This window comes from Protobothrops mucrosquamatus, unplaced genomic scaffold (genome assembly GCF_001527695.2).
Source record: "Protobothrops mucrosquamatus isolate PMUCROS unplaced genomic scaffold, P.Mucros_1.0 scaffold1587, whole genome shotgun sequence".
NCBI classification, from domain to species: Eukaryota; Metazoa; Chordata; class Lepidosauria; order Squamata; family Viperidae; genus Protobothrops; species Protobothrops mucrosquamatus.
In genome coordinates, this window is record NW_015387750.1 from 34,502 (window position 1) to 58,190 (window position 23,689).

General features: G+C 41.4%; 1 protein-coding gene across 1 annotated transcript in view; it reads left to right on the plus strand.

Annotated features, from left to right (window-relative positions):
* Window positions 1–12,844: 12,844 nt before the first annotated feature.
* LOC114923017 (fetuin-B-like) overlaps window positions 12,845–23,689 on the plus strand; it is a 58,914-nt gene continuing 48,069 nt past the window's right edge. Inside the window, exons 1-5 of the mRNA XM_029285375.1 lie at window positions 12,845–13,051; window positions 15,395–15,502; window positions 17,108–17,195; window positions 19,371–19,537; window positions 20,042–20,155. Of these exons, the coding sequence (XP_029141208.1) occupies window positions 12,845–13,051; window positions 15,395–15,502; window positions 17,108–17,195; window positions 19,371–19,537; window positions 20,042–20,155 (684 nt within the window). The remainder of the gene's footprint in view (window positions 13,052–15,394; window positions 15,503–17,107; window positions 17,196–19,370; window positions 19,538–20,041; window positions 20,156–23,689) is intronic.

Here is a 23,689-nt window from a genome sequence, read left to right on the forward strand (position 1 = left end):
GAAGAAAAGTTATATTAGTCCCAAAGTCAAAATTCTTCCTTTTTGTTTTCTTTTAAAGAGAAAATGCATAGCATTTGACAACAATACCCTCCAAATCCCATCACCTCTATTCCTTATGAGATTTGTTTTCCCCAGAATGTTTCACTATTCTACATTATTTGACAGGGGCAACGTTGAACAAAGTCCAATATACTGACAGAAAAAAGCAGAGGGTATTTTCTAAATAAATTGTTCAATTCTAAAATTGCCTTCCTCTTTGATTTGCTTTATGTTTGTGGCCAGATGGCCTTGATCACTCTGAATGAGAATTCTGGGAATTATAGTTCAGCACCTCTAGGAAAGGACATGGGGTCGACCTATTCTCCCAAGCACCTGAAGGCAGAACAAGAAGCAACAGATGGAAACTAATCAAGGAGAGAACCAACCTAGAACCAAGGAGAAATTTCCTGACAGAACAATTAATCAGTGGGATGGCTTGGCTGAGAGGTTCTGGGTGCTTCATCACTGGAGGTGTTAAGAAGAGAATGGACAGTCATTTGTCTGGAAGGTATAAAGTCTCCTGACTGAGCAGGGGGTTGAACTAGAAGACCTCCAAGGTCCCTTCCAAATCTTTTATTCTGTTATTCTTCAGTCCAATCACAAAACCTAAAGGCTTAAACAACTGATGACCCCTCACTAACCCATTGAGTATATTTTGACTCATTCTCTGTGTGGATGCCGAATCCGGAATGCATTCTGAGCCTGGGCAACAAAAAATTAGCTACCAGTTCTCCCGAAGTGGTGCAAACTGGCTGAATCCCACCACTGCGGCTTGAACAACAACAACAACAACAACAACGACGACGACGACGACGATGATGATGATGATGATGATGATGATAATGATAAAGTTGGAAGGGACCTTGGAGGTCATCTAGTCCAACCACCTGCTCAGGGAAGAAACCCTATACCATTTTGGACAAATGGCTGTCCAGTTTCTTCTTAAAAATTTCCAGTGTTAGCGCATTCACAGCTTCTGGAGGCAGGTTGTTCCACTGATTAATTGTTCTAAATTTCTCCTTAGTTCTAGGTTGCTTCTCTCCTTGATCAGTTTCCATCCGTTGCTTCTTGTCCTGCCTTCAGGTGCTTTGGAGAATAGCTTGACTCCCTCTTCTTTGTGGCAGCCCCTGAGATATTGGAACACTGCTATCATGTCCCCCCTTGTCCTTTTCTTTCTTAAGCTAGACATACCCAATTCCAGCAACCGTTCCTTATATGCTTTAGCCTCCAGTCCCCTAATCATCTTTGCTGCTCTTCTCTGTACTCTTTCTAGAGTCTCAACATCTTTTTTACATCGTGGTGACCAAAACAATTGAACAATTGAACCGTTTTGCTCTGTATACATTCCTGCCTTATACTACAGTTCATTATTGTGTCCTTCCACTTATCCTTTTCTACTTTAGGCACTGATAACATTTCTTGATAATCACAGGGTTCATACCTTACATTATATGCTGTAACCCCACTTGCTGTGAATCGATCAGGAGGTACACCTTTATTACTACGTTCAGACCTCCCAGGGATCACCTGTTTCCTTAGTTTCTGTTTCTTCTCTCTTTAACTCAGGTCTATCCTCATCTATCCCTACTATCTCAGACCTGCTATCCTCTTCTTCCTTCATTTGGCTTTGTGTAACCTCTCCTTCCTGAGAACTAACACGACTTGCTGGCATGAACACTTCAGTGTTAGCATGCACCCTCTTCCAATAATTTTGCTCTGCAAAACTGGCAGACCTTGATATCACATCGCTCCTAGTTCCATCTGAAAATCTATATTCCTTGGAGCCTGGCTCATATCCCACAAACCTAAGTTTCCTGGCCTTTTTCTTTCCTTTCCTTCTGGTGCCTTTGGGAATATGCACTCAGGCGTAACTGCCAAATGTCCTTAGGTGAGCCGATGAACTTGTAATATGGAGTTTCATTGATAGCAACATTCCATACCCTGTTCACTAAATAGTTGGCTGTTTTTATGGCTTTTCCTCAGTACATGTTACTCATTCCTGCATCTACTAACAGTGAGTCCTTCACGGTCTGCAATATACCATTTCTTCGTTCAGCCACTCCATTTTCTGCTGGTGTGCATGGGTTTGTACGTCTATGCTTTATGCCTACATTTCTCAGCCACCTTTGGAAATCATCAGACATGAACTATGTTCCCCTGTCTGTTTGCAGCTGGCATACTTTGTGACCGTACCTTCTCTCTACAAAGTTCACCCACTGTTTAAACCAGTGGTGGCGAACCTATGGCACGGGTGCCAGAGGCGGCACTCAGAGTGCTCTCTGTGGGCACGCGCGCCATCGCCCCAGTCCTAGGCCCTCAGCTGGGTTTTATAAAACCTTTTCGCTTTAGGCTTCCGCCACCACGTGCAAAAATAAAAGGTTCAATCAGTCAGTCAATTTCAATTTCTCACGGGAAAAAAAAGATCTTGCAAAGTTGGAATTGATTGATTGAACTTTTCAGTCCCACCCAGTCTGCTGTTACCACCGCAGCCATGCCCACCCAATGGGCCATACCCACCCAATTGGCCACACCCACCCAATTGGCCACACCCACCCAGCACCCGACGATGCATAAGTGGGTTTTGGGTTGCAATTTGGGCACTCGGTCTCTAAGCCATCACTGGCTTAAACTGTTGTAGAACTTCTGTTTTGCTCTTTAATAGGTAACAGAACCCAAATCTGGTGTAGTCATCTACTAAGACTAGTACGTGCCTAGTTCCTCCAAGAGAGGGTGCCATAGGACCAATTAAATCAGTGTGCACTAACTGCAAAACTGTTAGTTTGCTTCCTGCTTTCCTTACTTACAGCACGCACACTAGACTTTGACTCCTTGCAAATAGCACAATCCAAATATTTGTTGCATTGCTTAATTTTAAGTCCCTCAGCTAGATCTGTCATTCTCTGCAGCAATTTAAAACTTGCATGTCCTAACCTTCTGTGTAATAAATGAATATAGTTATCATGTTTGGGAGTCTTTGTGATGTTCGTGCACAACCTTCCTGCTGCTTCTTTAGTACATACAAATTATCCTGTTTAACACCCTGTGCACAAATACTCCCACCTTTCCTTATGGTATATTGACCCTTTGGAAACAGTACTTCATACCCCATTTTATCTAAAATAGAAATACTTAGTAAATTATGGTCTAACTCTGGCACATATAACACGTTATCCAAAGTTTCCCCAATACCAGATACATAAATTTTTACCTTCCCCTTTTACAGCAGACTGTTGTCTATTTGCAATGAGGTAGTTGTGTCATTCAGCAGCAATACTGCTAAACCTCCTCCCATTATGCAGATGGAAGCAGTGTAGCCTGCTTCTTTAAACCATCACAAATCACCACAAAGCACAAGCCTTAATCCTCTGATTCTGGGTCAAACTCTCACTGGGTTTCTCCTCACTCTGGGCCCGTAGCCTGTCAGAGCATGCACAGTCTTATTGCCCAGAGGTAACTCAGGAGTAAATACAGTAAATAGTGCTTTGTCTTAAATGGTGACTTATATTACGCTATATCTACAAATATACACTAGAAATAAAATACATACACGTGATGATTCAACAAACTCCCATAAACAGCAATTACAGCAGTCAAACAGACGAGAGAAGAAGACTCTAGCAAAAAAACTTCCCTTTTATACTCAGACTCTTAAACGGATACACACACCTGCTGAGTCATTCCACTTATTGCATCTTTCACATTACATTACATCTTTACATAAGCTGTAGCTACCAACTTTCTAAGCTGTGGCACTTCTGGATGTAACTCTGCCAGTGTTCCAGATTGTTGACCACCCAGCTGCTTAATTTGATCAAATAAAGTGCTGCTTGATCAAGAAGTCTCCGCTTGGGTTATCTGATTAGATTGATATGGTATCTCAAGTTTAAGTAAGGGGCTGGGACCTTACAGAACCAAATTATAACCTAGTTTTATAGTTCAAATACCCATCACCTTGTTTAGAACTGAAGGCCTTTTTGCACACCAACCTAAACTGCAGCAAACTGGACTCTCGTGTGTTTCTCTCTTTTTATTTTTTAATTCAGAAAATCTAGGCCAGTTTGCTGCAGGTTAGCTGATTGACCGTTCTCTTGCAACAAATCTTATGCAATTCCCTTGTTTCTTCTTTTATTTCTTTTGTTATTTTTTTTACTATTATCCTAATGATGCTGCACTGAACTGAGGCTGTGGACCAATCCGTTGTCCTTTCAAGTGTAAATAATTAATATACTGGTCAGAAAATCTGGCAGGTGTTTGTTCAAATGCAGCATTCCTATTTATGCGAGGGGGGAATTATAAATCACAGAACCAAGAGGAAATAGTGGATATAGTGAACAGGGGGTAAGAGAGGAAGAGAAGCAAGCTTCACATAGTGTATGGACAAACTGAAGAGCTACCTGATATTCAGAAAGGGCTGAGTGTAACAGGAGCTTTGGCAGAGACTGAGAAATACTGAATATAAACAGAGAGCAAACCCCAAACTCCCTCGCACTGATGATGTTACCTAGTTGGGTAATGAAATGTCTGCAGACAAACAGCCAAGCTCAGAGAGCCCCAAGGACTCTGCTGAGAAATCAGCATCAAGTTATTCTTGAATCAATCACTAGATTTTTAAAAAGTTATTTAACATTTTGAACTAGCAAAATATAATTATAATAGCATTCCGTGCACCTTGGCGTGTAGCCATGCTGGTCACATGGCCACGGACAATGCTGGCTCTCTCTCAGCCAGGAAGCAGAGATAATCCCCCTTGCGTCCAATATGACTGGAAAGGGGAAATCTTTATAGTTACCTTAAAGCAGTGATGGCGAACCTTTTAGAGACCTAGTGCCCAAAACCCGCCCCGCCCCCCAGCCCGCCCACGCTCCATTCCCACCCCGCCCACCTGCAGGGCCACTCACCGCTTCCACAGCCCGCTGCAGATCGCCCAGGTGGCCTTGCAGTGCCGTGGCAGCCATGCCCTCTGCCTGCACCCCGCAGCATCATCTGCACGCGATGGGGCGCAAGGGCAGAGTCTTGTCCCTGCTGCCCGGCTACCATGTCCTTGGCTGTGCTGCTCCACGCGGGCCGTGCCTGGGGGAGACTCTCCTCCGGGGGGGCTGCTGGGGAGGAGGGGGCTGCGGGGGAGGCGGGGCTGGAGCAATGTGTGCATGCCCACAGAGAGGGCTCCGAGTGCTGCCTCCGGCACGCGTCCATAGGTTCGCCACCACTGCCTTAAAGTATATACACACAGAGAAAAGGGAGGAGAAAAGCCAGCATCTAAGTAACCCAGGAAGAAATGGATGCTTAGGACAACAATTAACCTAGGGGAAAATACGTGGCAAGCCATGCAGTCAATCAAAGCTTAAGCAAGCTAGCTGGGGCAAAAAAATACTATTTGAAGATCATAGCCAAAAAACCCCAACCGGCTGAGGTACGATATTATCTGTTTCTGAACTTCAGAAGAGCTAGATGACCCATGCTGATAGTGATTGCCTGGATATGTCCTAAGCAGTGTACATAATTACAAGCCATCAAGTGCCATTTGTTTGAGGTTAACATGAATCAGTAATATAATTTTCTGAGCTGGGAATATATATTTTTTAATGTATTCAATTTCTGTAGCTGCTCATCTCAGTCAATGACTCCGGGCAGCTTACAATAAAAATAAAATACAATTAAAATACTAAATACATTTTAAAGCAATAAAAACACTAAAAATATCCGGATTAAATATAGATGGGAGCAAAATACGTAGCCATTAACAATACAGCCAGGAAATGGGGTCCTGAACACATTCACCATCAATATAATAATAATAATAATAATAATAATAATAATAATAATAATAATAATAATAATAATAGTAGTAGTAGTAGTAGTAGTAGTAGTAATAGTAGTAGTAGTAATAGTAATAGTAATAGTAATAGTAATAGTAATAGTAATAGTAATAGTAATAGTAATAGTAATAGTAATAGTAATAGTAATAGTAATAGTAATAATAAAGTTGGAAGGGACCTTGGAGGTCATCGAGTCCAACCCCCTACACCATTTCGGACAAATGGCTGTCCAGTCTCTTCTTAAAAACTTCCAGTGTTGGAGCATTCACCACTTCTGGAGGCAGGTTGTTCCACTGGTTAATTGTTCTAACTGTCAGGAAGTTTCTCCTTAGTTCTAGATTGCTTCTCTCCTTGATTAGTTTCCATCCGTTGCTTCTTGTCCTGCCTTCAGGCACTTTGGAGAAGAGCTTGACTCCCTCTTCTTTGTGGCAGCCCCTGAGATATTGGAACACTGCTATCATGTCCCCCCTCGTCCTTCTCTTCATTAAAATAGACATACCCAATTCCAGCAAACTGTTTTTTATATGTTTTAGCCTCCAGTCCCCTAATCATCTTTGTTGCTCTTCTCTGCACTCTTTATAGAGTCTCAACGTCTTTTTTACATCGTGGTGACCAAAACTGGAGGCAGTATTCCACAAGAGCAGAACCAAAGCTTGTAAGCGGTATTTTTTTTTATTTTGAGAAAACAGAGGTAGAAAGATGGAGGAAACAAAATGGGGGGGGGCGGGAAGAGAATTTTTATTATACCTGGAATTTCTATGATCTAAAGTTAAGGGGGAAGCTTACTTTTACTAACTGCTTTACAGCCATGACGTTTGTCTACTTTCACCCACCAACAATTTTCTATTCACCCCAAATAAAGGTGAACCAGAATTTATGACAACCCATGGACTGCAAAAATAACAAAGAAGTCCTAGACCAAACCTCATCAAAAATATTACTTGAAGACAAGATCACCAAAGGCTGTCATACTTTGGTCATGTCATGAAACTCACTCGAAAAGTCAATCGTGCTGGGAGTGGTCAATGGAAAAAGGAGAAGGGGCCACCCTCGTACTCGCTGGCTAGACACTATGGCAGAGCTTTTCAACCAGTGGTACAGGTACTACCTGTGGTACATTGGCACCTGGCAGGTGGTACGCAACCATCCTAGAAAAGTGATAGCTGGGGAGGGGAATGAGCTGAACCGGTGGCAGCACCACACAAACCTGAGCGAGACACGGCTGGAGCTGCAGGGCTGTCAGGGTTCAGCGGAAGCGCCAGGATCAGTGCCGCTTTCCAGCTGATCGGTGCTTCTTCGGGACTGTCAGGGCTCAGTGGAAGTGCCAGGATCAGCGCCAGGCTCCAGCTGGAGCTCGGTGCTGATTATGGTGCTTCTGCTGAGCCCTGAAGAAGCACCAATCAGCTGGAAAGCAGCACTGATCCTGGTGCTTCTGCTGAGCCCAGAAGAAGCGTCGATCAGCTGGAATGTTGCAGCATCTCCATGGTCTTGTGATTTACATTCAGATGCTTGGCAACTGATTCATATTTATGACGGTCACAGTGTCCCAGGGTCATGTGAAGTGACCAAAACCTGCTGCAACAACCCAGCAGACGGGGGGAATAAAAACCAAACACCACCCCACCCCTGCTGCCAATCCTCAACAGAAATGCTCATAACAATGAAAACCTCGGACAGGAGGAAGAGCGCCACTGGGTGGGCAGGCAGGTGTCTTCCTCGGCTGTGGCTTGGGGGGCACTTTTTTCAGTGCCATTGTAACTTCGAACAGTCACTAAGCGAACTGTTGTAAGTCGAGGACTACCTACACTTTATCACTTTTTTCCTTTTGGGGGGGTCATTAAGTTTTTGACACCTTGCTAGGCGACTGGTGGTACTCGGATATTGGCAGATCCTAAAAGTGGTACAATGGGTGAAAAGATTGAAAAGCCCTGCACAATGACACTGGGATGACCATGGTGGATCTGAAGGAGGCGGTGCGAGACAGAGGGGCATGGAGAAGGCTGATCCAGACAGTGGCCAAGAGTTGGACACGACTGAATGACTGACGACGAGAGTTTATGACAATCTGCTCAAACAGGAAGAGTAAACACAAAGAAGCCAGAGGCAGGCGACAAACTTGATAGAATTAAAAACCAAGAATTAAAATCAAGGCCTTTGACTTATAGATGGGCAGTGAAGTTACGACGAAGTGATAATTTTACACCTGGTAAGAAGAAGATATTTCCCTTGATGTTTCAGAAGAATTAAGTACCCTGAGGATCATGCAGATGGAAGTTGAGCCACCTGTGTCATACCAGGTCAAAGGCAGCAGCGGTTATGTTTTAGCCAATTTAGCAATAGCAATAGCACAACAGGTAGTCCTCAACTTGAAACAGTTCACTTAGTGACCATTCAAGTTACAACGGCATTGAAAAAAGGAACTTGTGACTGTTTTTCAAACTTATGACCGTTGCATCATCCTCAGGATCACGTGATCAAAATTCAAACACTTGGCCACATATTTAGGATAGTTGCAGTGTCCCAGGATCCCCTTTTGCGACTTTCTGATAAGCACAATCAATGGAGAAGCCAGATTCACTTAACAACCATGTCCCTAACTTGACAACCACAGTGATTCACATAACAACTGTTCCAAGAAAGGTCATAAAATGGAGCAACTTAACAAAGGTTTCACTCAACAACCGAAATTTGGGGCTCAATTGAGGTTGTAAGTCGAGGACTACCTGTATACCACTTCACAGTGCTTCACTACCCTCTCTAAGCGGTTTACAGAGTCAGCATATTGCCCCACAACAATCTGGGTCCTCATTTTTCCGACCTTGGAAGGATGGAAGGCTGAGTCAACCTGGAGCCAGTTTGTCCTGGCTCTGAGGAAAAAGTCAGAGAGAAGATGGTGCTGTTCAGAAATCTGACAAGGAACAGAATCCATTCGAGTTCACATGCTGTGAAACCCAATTTAGGAGGATGAAACACAAAGTAGTTCCTCCAGTCCCATAATTGTAGTTTAATTAGGCATGATTTAATAAATAAAACAGGAAAATAATCCTTGAACTGAGCTGTTTGGTTCCCTACGTTTACCTGTATTATGTACACTTGCTGTGTTATTTCTCTAGTGATGGACAAATTTCTTAAAGCTAGCCTGAAAGCTTTGTCTCTTCCACCACTTCCTAATGGTCCTTTACATCTCTTCCATCTTTTCATTAGAGTCAAATAGATGCTCACAAATTTTGGGGAAAGGTGGAAGCGACACAGTACCAGACTGGGATGTATGACAGGAGGGGTAAGATGGAGAGACCCAACTTCACAATTGCATTATTGTGTGGTAGCAACATTTTCTCACTGGGCTGACAAATTCTGCTTAATTTTTGTTTCAGAGTTTTGACTGTTGCAACATGGGACTATGACTTGACAGTGGTGTCAGATTCCAGGAAATCTATGTGTCCCAACCAACTGTACCAATAAGTTCTGCCAAAACCTAGATTTTTTTTTTTCTTCACAGCTGAAGCTTTGTGATACCACTCCACGGAGTCCATGTTTCGTCAACCATCTGTGTACTGATAAGAACTCACTGTAGGCTCCACAAGCCTTATCAACCAAATGTCTATGGCGATCATCCAGGTCATGGTTGTCCCAAAGGTGCTGTTGAAAATGTTTTGCTACCTGGCCAAGAACTGAGAAAACTGAAGAAGCTTCTTGGATTGAAACCAGAAACTTTTCTTTTGGGTTTAATGGAAAAAAAGATTTGGGGGAAAATAAATAAATAAATAAATAAATAAATAAATAAATAAATAAATAAATAAATAAATAAATAAATAAATAAATAAATAAATGAATGAATGAATGAATGAATGAATGAATGAATGAATGAATGAATGAATGAATGAATGAATGAATCATCATCATCATCATCATCATCAAGTTGGAAGGGACCTTGGAGGTCATCGAGTCCAACCCCCTGCTCAGGCAGGAACCCTACACCATTTCAAACAAATGGCTGTCCAGTCTCTTCTTAAAAACTTCCAGTGTTGGAGCATTCACCACTTCTGGAGGCAGGTTGTTCCACTGGTTAATTGTTCTAACTGTCAGGAAATTTCTCCTTAGTTCTAGGTTGCTTCTCTCCTTGATCAGTTTCCATCCGTTGCTTCTTGTCCTGCCTTCAGGCGCCTTGGAAAATAGCTTGACTCCTTCTTCTTTGTGGCAGCCCCTGAGATATTTGAATACTGTTATCATGTCCCCCCTCGTCCTTCTCTTTGTTAAACTAGACATTCCCAATTCCAGCAGCCGTTCCTTATATGTTTTAGCCTCCAGTCCCCTAATCATCTTTGTTGCTCTTCTCTGTACTCTTTCTAGAGTCTCAACATCTTTTTTACATCGTGGTGACCAAAACCTTACCAAGGCCTTGTAAAGTGGTATTAATACTTCATGTGATCTTGATTCTATCCCTCTTCGATCCTGTATATGTTGACGGCAGCAAGACTACTGTATACACAAAAATGGAAGGATATTTCAATTCCCAAAATTAACTGTTTTGATTAAAGAAAAGAATACAAGTATCTTCATTTTTACCTGGAGACCGCTTTCTGAACTTTGTGCTTGAGGTGGGAAAAAATGAAACTTCGATTCTGAGTTTCACTGATTAGATTGATTTGGTGTTACAGAAATGGCTAGTTTTTACTATTGTGAAAAAGTCAAAAGTTGAGGCTGGACGTTAATGCTTTATTCTACTGCAACAGGGGAAGTCAGAAGTCAATCTCTTTTTTTCTTCTTTTTCCTCCCTTTCCCTCCCTTTCTTCTCCCTTTTTCCTCCCCATTGTGTCCTACTATTTGCTTTGCATTTTGTATTTTACTTTACAACTTCATCAAATGTTAAAAAAAAGAAGCTTCTTGGATGAGAAGCGAAACATTTTTAAGGAAAAAAAATCAAGAAAGTCCAGTTACCTTTTGAACAATACCTTTGGGACTTAGCAACAAATATTTTCTTACAGAAACTTCCCACCAACTGAAGTGACAGAACAGCTGCTAAAGAACAGGTGACAGCATCTCACATCTCACTACTAACCATCTATTAGTAGCTACAAGTAGTCCTCAACTTATGATCAGTCACTTAGCAACTGTTTGAAATTATGACATCCCTCCACGACCCAATTTCCAACTTTGTGACTGCAGTGTCCCACAGTCGTGTGCCTGCAATTTTTGAAGCTTTTTTGTCACTTTCTGCTTTTCACTTCTGGTTTCTGGCAAAAACACCCATTGGGTATCATGGATTTGCTTAATGACTGCAGCATTTGCTTAACAACCACCACAAAAAAGGACATAAAATCAGATCTGGACACATGGTGACCTGCTTAATAACTGCAAAGACATATGAGCATAAGGCCACACTTGGAATACTGCATTCAGTTTTGGTCACCACGATGTAAAAAAGATGTTGAGACTCTAGAAATGGTACAGAGAAGAGCAACAAAGATGATCAGGGGACTGGAGGCTAAAACATATAAGGAACGGTTGCTGGAATCGGGTATGTCTAGTTTAACGAAGAGAAGGACGAGGGGGGACATGATAGCAGTGTTCCAATATCTCAGGGGCTGCCACAAAGAAGAGAGAGTCAAGCTATTCTCCAAGGTGCCTGAAGGCAGGACGAGAAGCAACGGATGGAAACTAATCAAGGAGAGAAGCAACCTAGAACTAAGGAGAAATTTCCTGACAGTTAGAACAATTAACCAGTGGAACAACCTGCCTCCAGAAGCAGTGAATGCTCCAACACTGGAAGTTTTTAAGAAGAGACTGGACAGCCATTTGTCCAAAATGGTGTAGGGTTCCTGCCTGAGCAGGGGGTTGGACTTGATGACCTCCAAGGTCCCTTCCAACTTTTTTTAATTATTATTATTATTATTATTATTATTATTATTATTATTATTATTATTATTATTATTATTATTATTATTAAATCTAGACTCGATTTTATTTGTAAGCTGAAGGCTACCTAAAATAACATTGGAGGCATCGTTTGTCATCAAGCTTGATGTTGCATTTATATCCTATGTTTTTCCTCTGAGAATTCATAACTATCTATAAGACCTCTCCTGACTTTTACCCTAAATTTAAACAACAACCCTGTGATGTAGGCTGAGTTGAGAAACAATGGCAGGGCAGAGTTATCCATTGGCTCTTGGCAGTTCAATACCTGCTGCATTCTATTAGTTCATGATGAGCTAGTAATCTGGGAAAATACAGAACTCAGAGAAACAAAGTCACATTCCCAATTTGCCTTCTCATCAATGGATGTCTTATGATTAATCACATCCCCAACATCAGCCATTGTGTAGCTAATGACGCACACAGAGAATCCATACAATATACTCATAGCATCATTTCATGACGTAGCAACCCTTCACAATGTCAGCCATTTTGCAGTGAACGTATGAGCCATTTGCTGATCAGCCCCGACCACAATGACATTACCATTCACAATACCCACAGATTAGATTATATGCTAGTCAAAACTATATTTTTTAAACATCCTTCATCTCTTTCAATCTTGTGCTAATTAGTACATATAGCCAGCCTAGGCACATGCATACAGTTTTAATAGTGAATCAGCTCCACTGGGATTAAACAGGAAGGAAGGAAGGAAGGAAGGAAGGAAGGAAGGAAGGAAGGAAGGAAGGAAGGAAGGAAGGAAGGAAGGAAGGAAGGAAGGAAGGAAGGAAGGAAGGAAGGAAGGCATAGTTCTTTCTGCAATGAACTTGATTTAAAGGACATGACCATAAATCTAGGTCAGAATGATCCTGCCCAAAGATATACTTCCAGTAATTGAATCACAGGTTGAAGTTTATAGGGGAGGGTGACCATGCAGTCACCCTCCCCTATAAACAAATATTAGCTATTGATTTGAAAGTATATATAGAATGGCAAAGCTCTGTCAGAACCTTGCTCTCTTTAGCATAGCTCCAGTTGGTGTCTTCTCTGCTTCCGCAAAACTTTCCAAAATGCGTCGTTTAATTTCCTTCTTCATTGGGATACAGATGCTTCTCTCGATGGTTGCCTCTTCCCCTTTACCCTTTGTTCACCCATCATGCAGTTCTTTGGAGGTAAAGGCTGCTGCAGAAGCGGCCGTTGACAAACTCAATGCACATCGGAAAGAAGGCTACATTCTTGGCCTCCAGCGCATTTTTGATGCCCGTGAACTACCCCAGGTAAGATCTACTCCTTTTTTCTTCTTCTTTTTTCTTTTTTCCTTCTACTCAGCACCAATCAGTCTGTTGCTCAATGGTAGCACTAATGTATCTAGGCAGGGGGGGGGGGAAATCTACAAAATCACTTGATAGCACTCAGAGGATACAAGATGCTATCTTGCTATCCTTGAGTCTACTGGTCATCCAGAATCCTGCTAGCTTAATCCTAATAAAATAAGGGTAAGGAGTGTGGGGGAAGCCACTGTTTCTCCTGCATACTAAGAGTATTAGGCAGAGTGAAGCAACTCTACTTGCTAAATGTCTACGGAGATTCTCAGTCATCCAGGTCATGACTGTCCCAAAGGTGCTTTTTCAAAAGACAACTGGACATTGTTCAGAACCGAAGAAGCTTCTTGGATGAGAAGTGAAACATTTTCAAGGAAAAACAAACTCCAGTCACCCTTTGAAAAAGCACTTTTGGACAAGTATATTTGCTGGCAGATCTTGAAAACCTCTGGCCATTTGTGTGTGGTTTTTTTTTAGGGGACAGGATAATGCCTGTCCCAGACAATCTGTTAATCTTTGGAGATCAAGTTTGATGATCAATGGATAATCACTTATTACTAGGATTAAAATAAATATTTTGCACCAAGTGCCTTCTAAATGTCTTGGCATACAGGTAGTCTTCAATTTACGACCATAATTGAGCCCAAAATTTCTGCTGCTAGGCGAGATATTTGGTAATGTCTTGGGTTTTGCCCCATTTTTATGATCTTTCTTGCCACATTTGGTAAGTCAGTCACTACAATTGTTAAGTTACCAACATGGTTGTTACGTGAACCTGGCTCCCCCATTGACTTTGCTTGTCGGAAGGTTGCAAAAAGGCGATCACTAGACCCAGAGACACTGCAACTGTCACAGAGATGAGTCAGTTGCCAAGCCTCTGAATGTTGATCACATGACCATGGAGATGCTCCAATGGTTGTGAGTGTGAAAAATGGCCATAAGTCACTTTTTTCAGTGCCGTTGTAACTTTGAGCAGTCACTAAACAAACTGTTGTAAGTCAAGGACTACCTGTACAAAGTTCCAACATGATACAGTCTTTTTCTGCCCGACTCCCAACTGCACAGGGCCAGTATATCATTTAAAGATTCTCAAAGATTCTCAAAGAAATAGAGGATTGGTGTTCTAAATTCAGAGAGGGAAACTTAAACAAAGAAGAATTAAGAGGGGGGGAGTGATTAAGGACCAGAGTGACTGTATTATGCTCTGTGTTATACTCCTCAAAGTAACAGTTTCCACAAATGCAGAGAAGGACTCTACTCATTGCAGCATTAAAATATCAGGAGATTCAACCAGTGGTCTCCAGATATTCTCTCTCTTCATCGGTGAGTAACCTGCATCGCAATCTTTGTGGCTTTTTCGCAATATAGTTAGTCCTTGACTTACATCCATTTGTGTAGCAATCATTCAAAGTTGTTACCACACTGGGGAAAAAGTAATTTACGTCATCCCCACTGTCAAGTGATCAGAGTTCAAGAGCTTGGCAACTGGCATGTATTTTACGATAGTTACAGTGTGGGGTCCTTGGTGCTCTCCGAGGTTGCTTGTTTTCTTGCAGACGTTTCAGTACCCTAACTAGGTAACATCATCACAGACTAGCACTGATGATGTTCCCTACTTAGGATGATGAAAGGCCTGCAAGAAAACAAGCCAGCTCGGAGAGCACCAAGGACCTCTCATTCCAACCCTGAGCTACCCATATTCTACTTCGTGAGTTACAGTGTCCTGTGGTCACAGGATCGCCATTTGCAGCCTTCCCAGCTGGCCACAACTGGGACCGGAATTTCCATTGCTGAGCAAGGCGGCTATTAAGTGAGCCCTGCCCAGTTTTATGACGTTTTTTCGCCGCAGTTGTCAAGCGAATCACTGAGATTGTTAAGGGAATCATGCGGTCAATCAGTGAATCTGTCTTCACTGGGGGAAAGTCAATGGGGGACTTATTGACCGTATGATTCACTTAACAACTGCAGGGATTCACTTAACAACCAGGGCAAAAAAGGCCATAAAGCTGAGCACGGCTCACTTAATAACTACCTTGCTTAGCAATGAAAATTCCGGTCCTAATTGTGGTGGTAAAACGAGGACTAACTATATAGAAAAGACATGAGTCTTGTATCACAAAGGCCACCACAACCGCGCTTCCATTACTTGGTTTCTTGACATCATGTGCAAATGGGTTGGCCTCCTAAATTTTTCTGAATGTTGATTGGAGGTTTAATGTATTTCCATGTAATGTGCTTTAAGGTGATGGACAGCCTGCCTTGACTTTTCAAGAGTTTTTCTTTGTTTGTCCCTAACAGTTTGGTAGTTCTCTTTTCTACCTCACCTTGGATATGTTAGAAACCGACTGCTATGTCCTGACTAGGAAACCATGGAAAGAATGCAAGATTAGACATCTATACGAGACAGTAAGTAACCAATCTACCTCAGTAAAAGAACTACCAACAAGGATTAGAAGGAAGTCACGTCAGACTTTTGAATAGTTTGTCCCATGGCTCTTGCACTTGGGAAAAGTTTCCTAATAACAGCATAGAAGGGATCTTAGCGGTCCAACCCCCTGCTCAAGCAGTAGACCCTTTAGTATTCTGGGCCAATGGCTGTCCAATCTCTTTTTAAAAACCTCCAGTGATAGAGCACCCACAACTTTTAGAGGCAAGAATTAATTGTTCTCACTGTCAGGAAATTCTACCTTCTTTTAGGTTGTATCTCTCTTTAGTGGTCTTTCACCCATTACTGCTTGTTCTGCCTTCAGGTATTTTGGAGAATAGGTTGACCCTTTTGTGGCAGCCTCTCAAATATTGGAAGACTGCTGTCATGTCACCTTTTCATTAAAGTAGACATACCCAATTCCTGCGGCCATTCTTCATATGTTTTAGCCTCCAGTCCCCTAATCATCTTTGTTGCTCTGCTCTGCATTCTTCTTAAGAGTCTCAACATCTGGTGTTTTTTTTTATATCGTGGTGCCCAAAACTGGATGCAATATTCCAAACGTGGTCTTACCGAAGCATTATAAAGTGGTACTAACATTGCACTAATATTCAATCTGAATCTGCCCTTCTGAAACTTAAAGCAGTTCTTCCATGTCCTGCAGCCTGGAGAAAAAGAAGCAGTTTTTGTCCTTCTTCTTCTAAGCGACCTCCTTTTTGATACTAAAGGTAGTCCTTGCCCCTTCCCCTCCAGTCCTTTGTAAACAAAATATTCACATCTACCTCATGGTCTTCATTTCAGTCTTCTGAGCGTTCTACTTGCCCTTTTCTGACTCTTTCCCATTTTGTCTGACTCCTCCTAAAGATATGATAAAATTCCCAGATAATATTCTTTGGCCCTTTAGCCCTTAAAATTTGGTCTAAGGCTGGAAGAAGATCAGGTGGAATTGAGATCATATCTGCTGGATCGATCATCTGTGCTGCACGAATGAGTTCTTCCTAACAGCTCCTAATACAGACATGTCAAACACAAGGCCCGTGGGCCAGATGCGGCCCACGAAGTGGTTTCATGTGGCCCGCAAAGCCATCCTGGAAACAGTGAGGGAACGGGCCCCCTCTGCCTTGGCCCTGGCCCAGGCCAGCCGGGAGCCAATGTACAATTTTGTGGTGGCCATCTATGCTGAAATGCATTCAGTCTTAGCTCCACAAGGCCATCTGGAAACAGCGAGGAACCGGCCCCTGCTGCGTCAGCCCCGCCCCCTGGGTGCATGCTGGGGAGATGTCACCCTTTGTGAGGAATGAAGGAATGCACCATCGCTTGGAAGTGGCCAGCAAGTGGCCTCACCTACTTCACATATCTGGCTTGATGGGCTCTGGGGGAGGGGTTTCGGCAGGCAGTGGGGCACTCTCCTCACAGCGCCGAGAAGCTGAGCTGGGTGGCGCAAATCCAAAAAGAAGTGCAACACCACCCAGCTCCCAGCCTGCCCAGTTTCGGTGTGGAAAATGTACAGCTTTTGATAATGTGTCATGGGATCATTGGTAAAAGAAATGGATGGTGCTAACACAAACTACCTTTTCTTGTTCCAGGTCTATGGTCAATGCAAAGTAGTAATTGTTTACAACAAGAATACAGATTATTCGCACCTGTTCAGTTATCACTGTGCCTTACGCCCAGGTATGTATTTTCCATGTTTGCCTGCATGTAGATTTGCAAGAAAAATCTATCCCAGCACAGACACTTCCCAAATGCAGGTTTGCAGATTTCCTCACAGAAATTTTAAAAATAGGTGCAGAAGCCCCCAAATGAAGCCTTGTTTCATTCTTCAGGGTAGCTTAGGCTACTTCTGTAGTTTCGTGCTATTTCTCAGCCACACGTGCTTTTTGGCCCAATTTCATTTCTATATATTTTTGTGACAGATTAGTGCATTTTTCAAACACTTTTTTTCTGTGGACACTTTCTGCCAGTACCTTTTTTCTTTAGTATATTTTCTACAAAACACAATTGTAACACCTACATTTCTGAGCAAATTTTTGAATTGCAAACTACATCATAAAACTAAAAAAAGAAAAGAAAAGGAAATTCAGATTCCCCCCCCCTCCCAGTCAGGTCCAAATGACATTTTCAGTCCCATTAATAGAAGGGGAGGGAGACTTTGCTGACCTCTAAACCAAGGGTCCCCAACCCCTGGTCCGTGGACCAGCACCGGGCCGCGGCATGCCAGAAACCGGTCCGCGCAAACAAGCAAAGCCCCATCCGCGGAACGCAGGCAGAACACGAAACTACGCCCCCTCCAGTCCACAAAAAAATCCTCTCTCCAAGGAACCGGTGCCTGGTGCCCAAAAGGTTGGGGAAAAACCAACAAGAGCTGTTACTTAAAACTTAAAAGAGGTATATGAAATATAACACATTGTTTCTCACTGAAGATTACTTTGCTTTCTTATGTCGTATTATAACATCGTAGAAATAACCTCGCAGGATACAGTTATGAGTGCAGAAGTTTGCAGAAGAAGCATAAGTTTTAAGAAAAGAGGTATAATTGCTTCACGCTTAGTTAGAGCAAAACGTGATGGCCGTAATTGAACATGGTATTATGGTCAAAAGTTATGGCAGTCATTAAGCGGGTCTCCATGTGCTCAGAGATGAAATAAAGTTAAAGATAAACTCCCAAACCTATTATCAGCCTTCCTTACCTTGGCCATGTCTCTGAGCACTGAACACCTTGTACTTCTGGCCACTCCAGGTAGGTTGTAGTTCTGGAATATGACAGTACTGGAGGATAACGAGTTCTTGGTAGCTTCACGTTTGATGCTTCTCAAATCTTTGGCGGTCAATGTGCGTCTTTTTTTTTCTCAACATGTTTCTTGTGACCCTGTTGACTATTTGCAACAAAATGTTTGATGGTTCTGTGATCACGCCTCAATATCTTAGCAATTTCAAGAGCGCTGCATCCCTCTGACATTTTTGACTTTCTAGAGTCAGTTAAATCTCTTTTTTGGCCCATTTTGCCTGAGGAAAAGAAGTTACCTAATAATTATGCACACCTTGATGTAGGGTATTGATCTCCTTAGGCCACACCCTCCCTCATTACACAAATAAATGTCACCTGATATGCTTATATCCACTAGGCCAGGGGTGTCAAACTGCTGGCCCGCCAGCCGGATGCGTCATGCCAAAACCGCGCCCACCCCATTGCCGGCAATGGAGAAAAAGTCACGACACGTCGCGACATGTCATGTGAAATTGCGAGTTTGACACCCCTGCACTAAGCATTCAAGTTTATACAGCTTGAAGGTGGAAAATATGCATGAAAATGAAGATATGGTCAAAATACTCACTTGTTTAATAATTGTGCACACAGTGTAGGAAGGCAATTGGTTGATAATTCAAGCTTTATCAACATGGCTGATTATGCCAGCTAGAGAGTGAATTGTGCAAACTAGAAGTTGCTGCAAACACAATTTAAATAAAAGCTATTTGGTCTTGATAGAGTCATTCAGTAGACGTTACTACACTGTCAACTTTGATTCTATCATAAAAGAAAAAGAAAACCAGATTGGCAGCCAGTTTAGTATAGTCATTAAGGCGTCAGGCTAAAAACTGGGTGACTGTGAATTCTAGTCCCACCTTGGGCACAAAGCCGGCAGTCGCTGATGATTAAGCAGAAGAGAAAAAAAAAAATCCAAATTGAGTTTGTTTGGGGGGTTTCAAATCTGATGCTGGTTGGTACAAGGAGGCTTACTTTTCAAGCTGATCCAAGCTTTCTGTATTTCAGTTCATTTCAATGTACAAGCTCAAATGCAAATGTATTGTCTCACCTTATTAAATAACACTTCTTTGCTTCTTCTGAAGTTTCTAGTTCGGATATTGTATTTCTTTGCCCTGACTGTCCAACGCCTGGAAATACTTCTGAAGCCGTTTTTCAGCAGACAGCATTGGAATCACTGGCCAAATTCAATGCTGAAAATGAACATAATCGTTATTTTGGCCTTGATAAGGTCACGAAAGCCAGTTCACAGGTAAAGTTGAAAGGGGGCATTTTTCAGCAAGAAAGTTGACGCTGTATCTTTGATTTGTATGAAGATTGCTACAAAAGACAGGGCTAAATTCAGAAATTAAAAACAATAATGGAAATAATCCCAGAAGAGGGCGATTGAATTCTGCATTATTGCCAAAGAAAGTGCATAGACAGATTCACAAAGTCTGCAGGAATCTGATGTAAATATGATTTTAATTTTTATCTGCCAGAGGGCTTCCCAGGAGCATCCAGTTTCCCACACGGATGGGACTTTGATCTATGGACAATGTGACATTCAATGTGATTACTGAATATAAATATTCTGTTATTAATAGGAACATTTGACAACATTCTACCGGTTCTCCAGGGCCTAATGCTGAGAATTATGGGAACTCTACTGGAGGGCATTAGGTTGATAAAGATTGACAGGGTACCTAAGATTAGGAGAGGCACTTCCTGAAGGCTATGTGACCCAGTCTAACTTCTTGTCTATGACTTTTTACAGTGGGTTGTTGGTCCTTCCAACTTTGTGGAATACACCATCCGTGAGACTTCCTGCCCCAAAAGTACATCTGTTTCTGACGTCACTCAGTGCCCCTTCCTCCCAGTTGAAACTGCAGTAAGTATTCATAATCTTGCATAAAACTTGAATTGACATCATGGCTCAATGCATTCTTTCTCAAGAACCAAATTTTTGACCGTTCATAGAGAATCAGGTTCCTTATTTATTTTATTTATTATTATTTTTTTCCAACAAAATTTTTATTAGTTTTATTTTACATGGTGGCAAGGCCATCAATTAATCAAAACAAAATCATATTTGTACAATTCAAATTATTTCAATATAATTAACTCAGTTATACGTATAAATAATCTATTATTATTTTAATATATCCTACTTCCCCTTAAGTCAATACTAGTAACTCTATTTCTATACTCCTCCCACCCCCATCCCCACCTAACCCCCCCGGACTTCCCAGAACTGATTACAGGATTAAACATTCATCTTCCCAAGTCTATATAAAACTACCCATTATAAACTAATCTAATATAAACGTACTTTAACTCATAAAAAGATAATCAAATATAAGCTAATATAATCTATCTAAATATAACCAATCCATCCTCCCAATCTCTTCACCATACAAGAAACTGTGCCATATCTTCAATTTATCAATTATATGTAATATATTCCATCACCCCTACAATTATATATAATATACCATCACCCCTTCAATTAATATCATAATCAAATATTTGTGATCTTTTAAAATAATAAACGTTACAAAATACTCTTAAAAAATAAGCAATAATATCCCCCAACTGCTTCCCTTGATGTGCAATACCATAATTTTCCATTTCTATAAATATTAAAATTGCATCCCAAAGTCCCAGCTAAGTCCATCACTGCCTCTTCTCTGTATCCTTGTAAATTTTCTTTAGTTGTTTCCAGTCCAATTTCCGCTTTTACAGCTATTTCTTCCACTTCTCCCTCCTTCCAGAAAGAGCAGTAATATCTCCCAACTGCTTCCCTTGAAATGCAATACCATAATTTTCCATTTCTATAAATTCTTTTAAATTGCATCCCAAAGTCACAGATAAGTCCATCACTGCCTCTTCTCTGTATCCTTGTAAATTTTCTTTAATTGTTTCCAATCACCATAATTTTCCATTTCTATAAGTATTAAAATTGCATCACAAAATCACAGCTAAGTCCATCACTACTTTTTCTCTGTATCCTTGTAGATTTTCTTTAGTTGTTTCCAGTCCAATTTCCGCTTTTACAGCTATTTCTTCCACTTCTCCCTCCTTCCAGAAAGAGCAATAATATCCCCCAACTGCTTCCCTTGAAGTGCAATCCCATAATTTTCCATTTCTATAAGTATTAAAATTGCATCCCAAAGTCTCAGCTAGGTCCATCACTGCTTTTTCTCTGTATCCTTGTAGATTTTCTTTAGTTGTTTCCAATCCAATTTCCGCTTTTACAGCTCTTTCTTCCACTTCTCCCTCCTTCCAGAAAGAGCAATAATATCCCCCCACTGCTTCCCTTGAGGTACAATACCATAATTTTCCATTTCTATAAGTATTAAAATTGCATCCCAAAGTCACAGCTGAGTCCATCACTGCCTCTTCTCTATATCCTTATAGACTGTTGAAGATCTTTAAACAAAGCGGAAATTCCATTAAGCAAAACCAATTTTCAAACTTCTTTAATCCAAGCCTCGAAGAAAAAAAAAGAGGGGGGGGGGAAATCCAAAATCCAAATCCAAAATTCTCTCCGTTAAAAGGAAAAAATAATCACCAAAACTTTCCATAAATCCAAAGAAAAAATATATCAAAGTTACAACCTTAAGCCAAGGGGTAACAATTTCCCTCTTCATTCAACACTGTAGGAAAGTGAAAGTTAAAAAAGAAAGTCACTCTCATCTATAAAAAGAAACGGCAAACCGCAGCCATTTTTTTCCCTCATTTCAACTTAACTTTAAAGAAGATGTTAATAAATTCAGTTAAGGTCTTAGGTTACTCAAGTCCAATTTCCCCTGGTCGGTTCCGTCTGGTTATTAGTTACTCACAATTTTCTATAATTCACAGAAGTGGAGGCAACGACTGGCTTTGTTCCCCAAAAAAAGGGAACAAAGGAACTTGGGAGGCGGAGATTTCCCAGACTCCGGAGGAGTACCCAATTTCGCTCTCCCGAATAAAGGGAGAGCTTTTGGGACTCTACTCCTATCCAGGAGTACTCACCTCGACCCCTTCTCCCGGGGCACAAGGTTCCAAGCCGCTGAACAGCTGCTGACCGCTGTTCATGCTGGCTCTGACGCCTTCCCAAGCGGACGGCTCCAAAAAGAGCCGCCATCGGCGCGCCGTCCCACCGGAAGCCCCAGGTTCCTTATTTATTAATGTCTGCCGGACTCAATGGCTGCATTTATACAACATGTAGACTGGCCTAAAATGGGATTGGATAGTCTGCGGGAACATAAGAGATGATCTTAGTTTGTTGTATAAATCAAGTCATCACATTATGCCATGCTATAGTTTTATTAGTTTGGCCACTGCATTGTGAAAGGCTGAATGCTTTTTCTGTCATATTAACAAGAGGTAGATTTATTGTACAAATAACACACCACTAATATGTTAAGCTATTATAAGCAAATTTATATACCATCTGTTATACTATATTTGTAAGTGACAAGGATATCATTTACAGCCCTCCACATGGTTACAAATTTCAATGTTCCACTGTGTTCCTAATCACCCATGTTTCTTAACAGTAAACCCAGTAACACAGTATATTCTCTGACTTTAGGGACTGCAAATCCTATTTCTTTACCCAGGACTAAATTTTCTTTCAAGCTACACTATATTTTTTTCTATCCACTCCTCCCAATACCCATAGGGTGCTACTGCAGGGTGCCATTGCTAGTGTTTGCTGTCTTATTCTCCTTTGTTTTTCAATCTCTCAGTCTTTCTCAGTTTGTAGGAGTGAAGGGGGAACAATTACTCACTGCTGGATGGCTGTAGCTGGTCTGCATCTTTAGAAGGCTGTTAGTCTCTACCTGTGCAGTTTTCTGCATCACTGCATTCTCCTTTAGTTCCCAACTCATCAACCTTTCTCTCTCCACCAACATTCACATCCTGCTTCTTCATAGTTTCTTTTTTTTGTTTAATCTCTCCACAATACAGTTGTGGACTCTTAAAGTCCCAAGGGACACAAAACTAGAAGAAAGGAAAACTCACACAAAAGCTCTTTGGTTTGGATATAAATTCTTAAATGAACACAGGAACTTTGTTCTGCGAACCTGAGGTTAGGATTCTGAAGGAAACTACCTTTTCTGAATGAAGAACAGCTGGGAGGCAGATGCTGAAATTAGTTATAATACAGATAGTCCTTGACTTATGGCCACAACTGACCGCAGAATTTACTCAACTGCTAAGCAAGACAATTGTTAGATGAGTTTTGACCCCTTTTATGGCCTGTCTTGTCACAGCTGTTAAGTGAACTACTGCAGTTGTTAAGTTAGTAACACAGTTGTTAAAGGAATCTGATTTTGCTTGTCAGAAGGTCACAAAATAATAATAATAATAATAATAATAATAATAATAATAATAATAATAATAATAATAATAATAATAATAATAATAATAATAATAA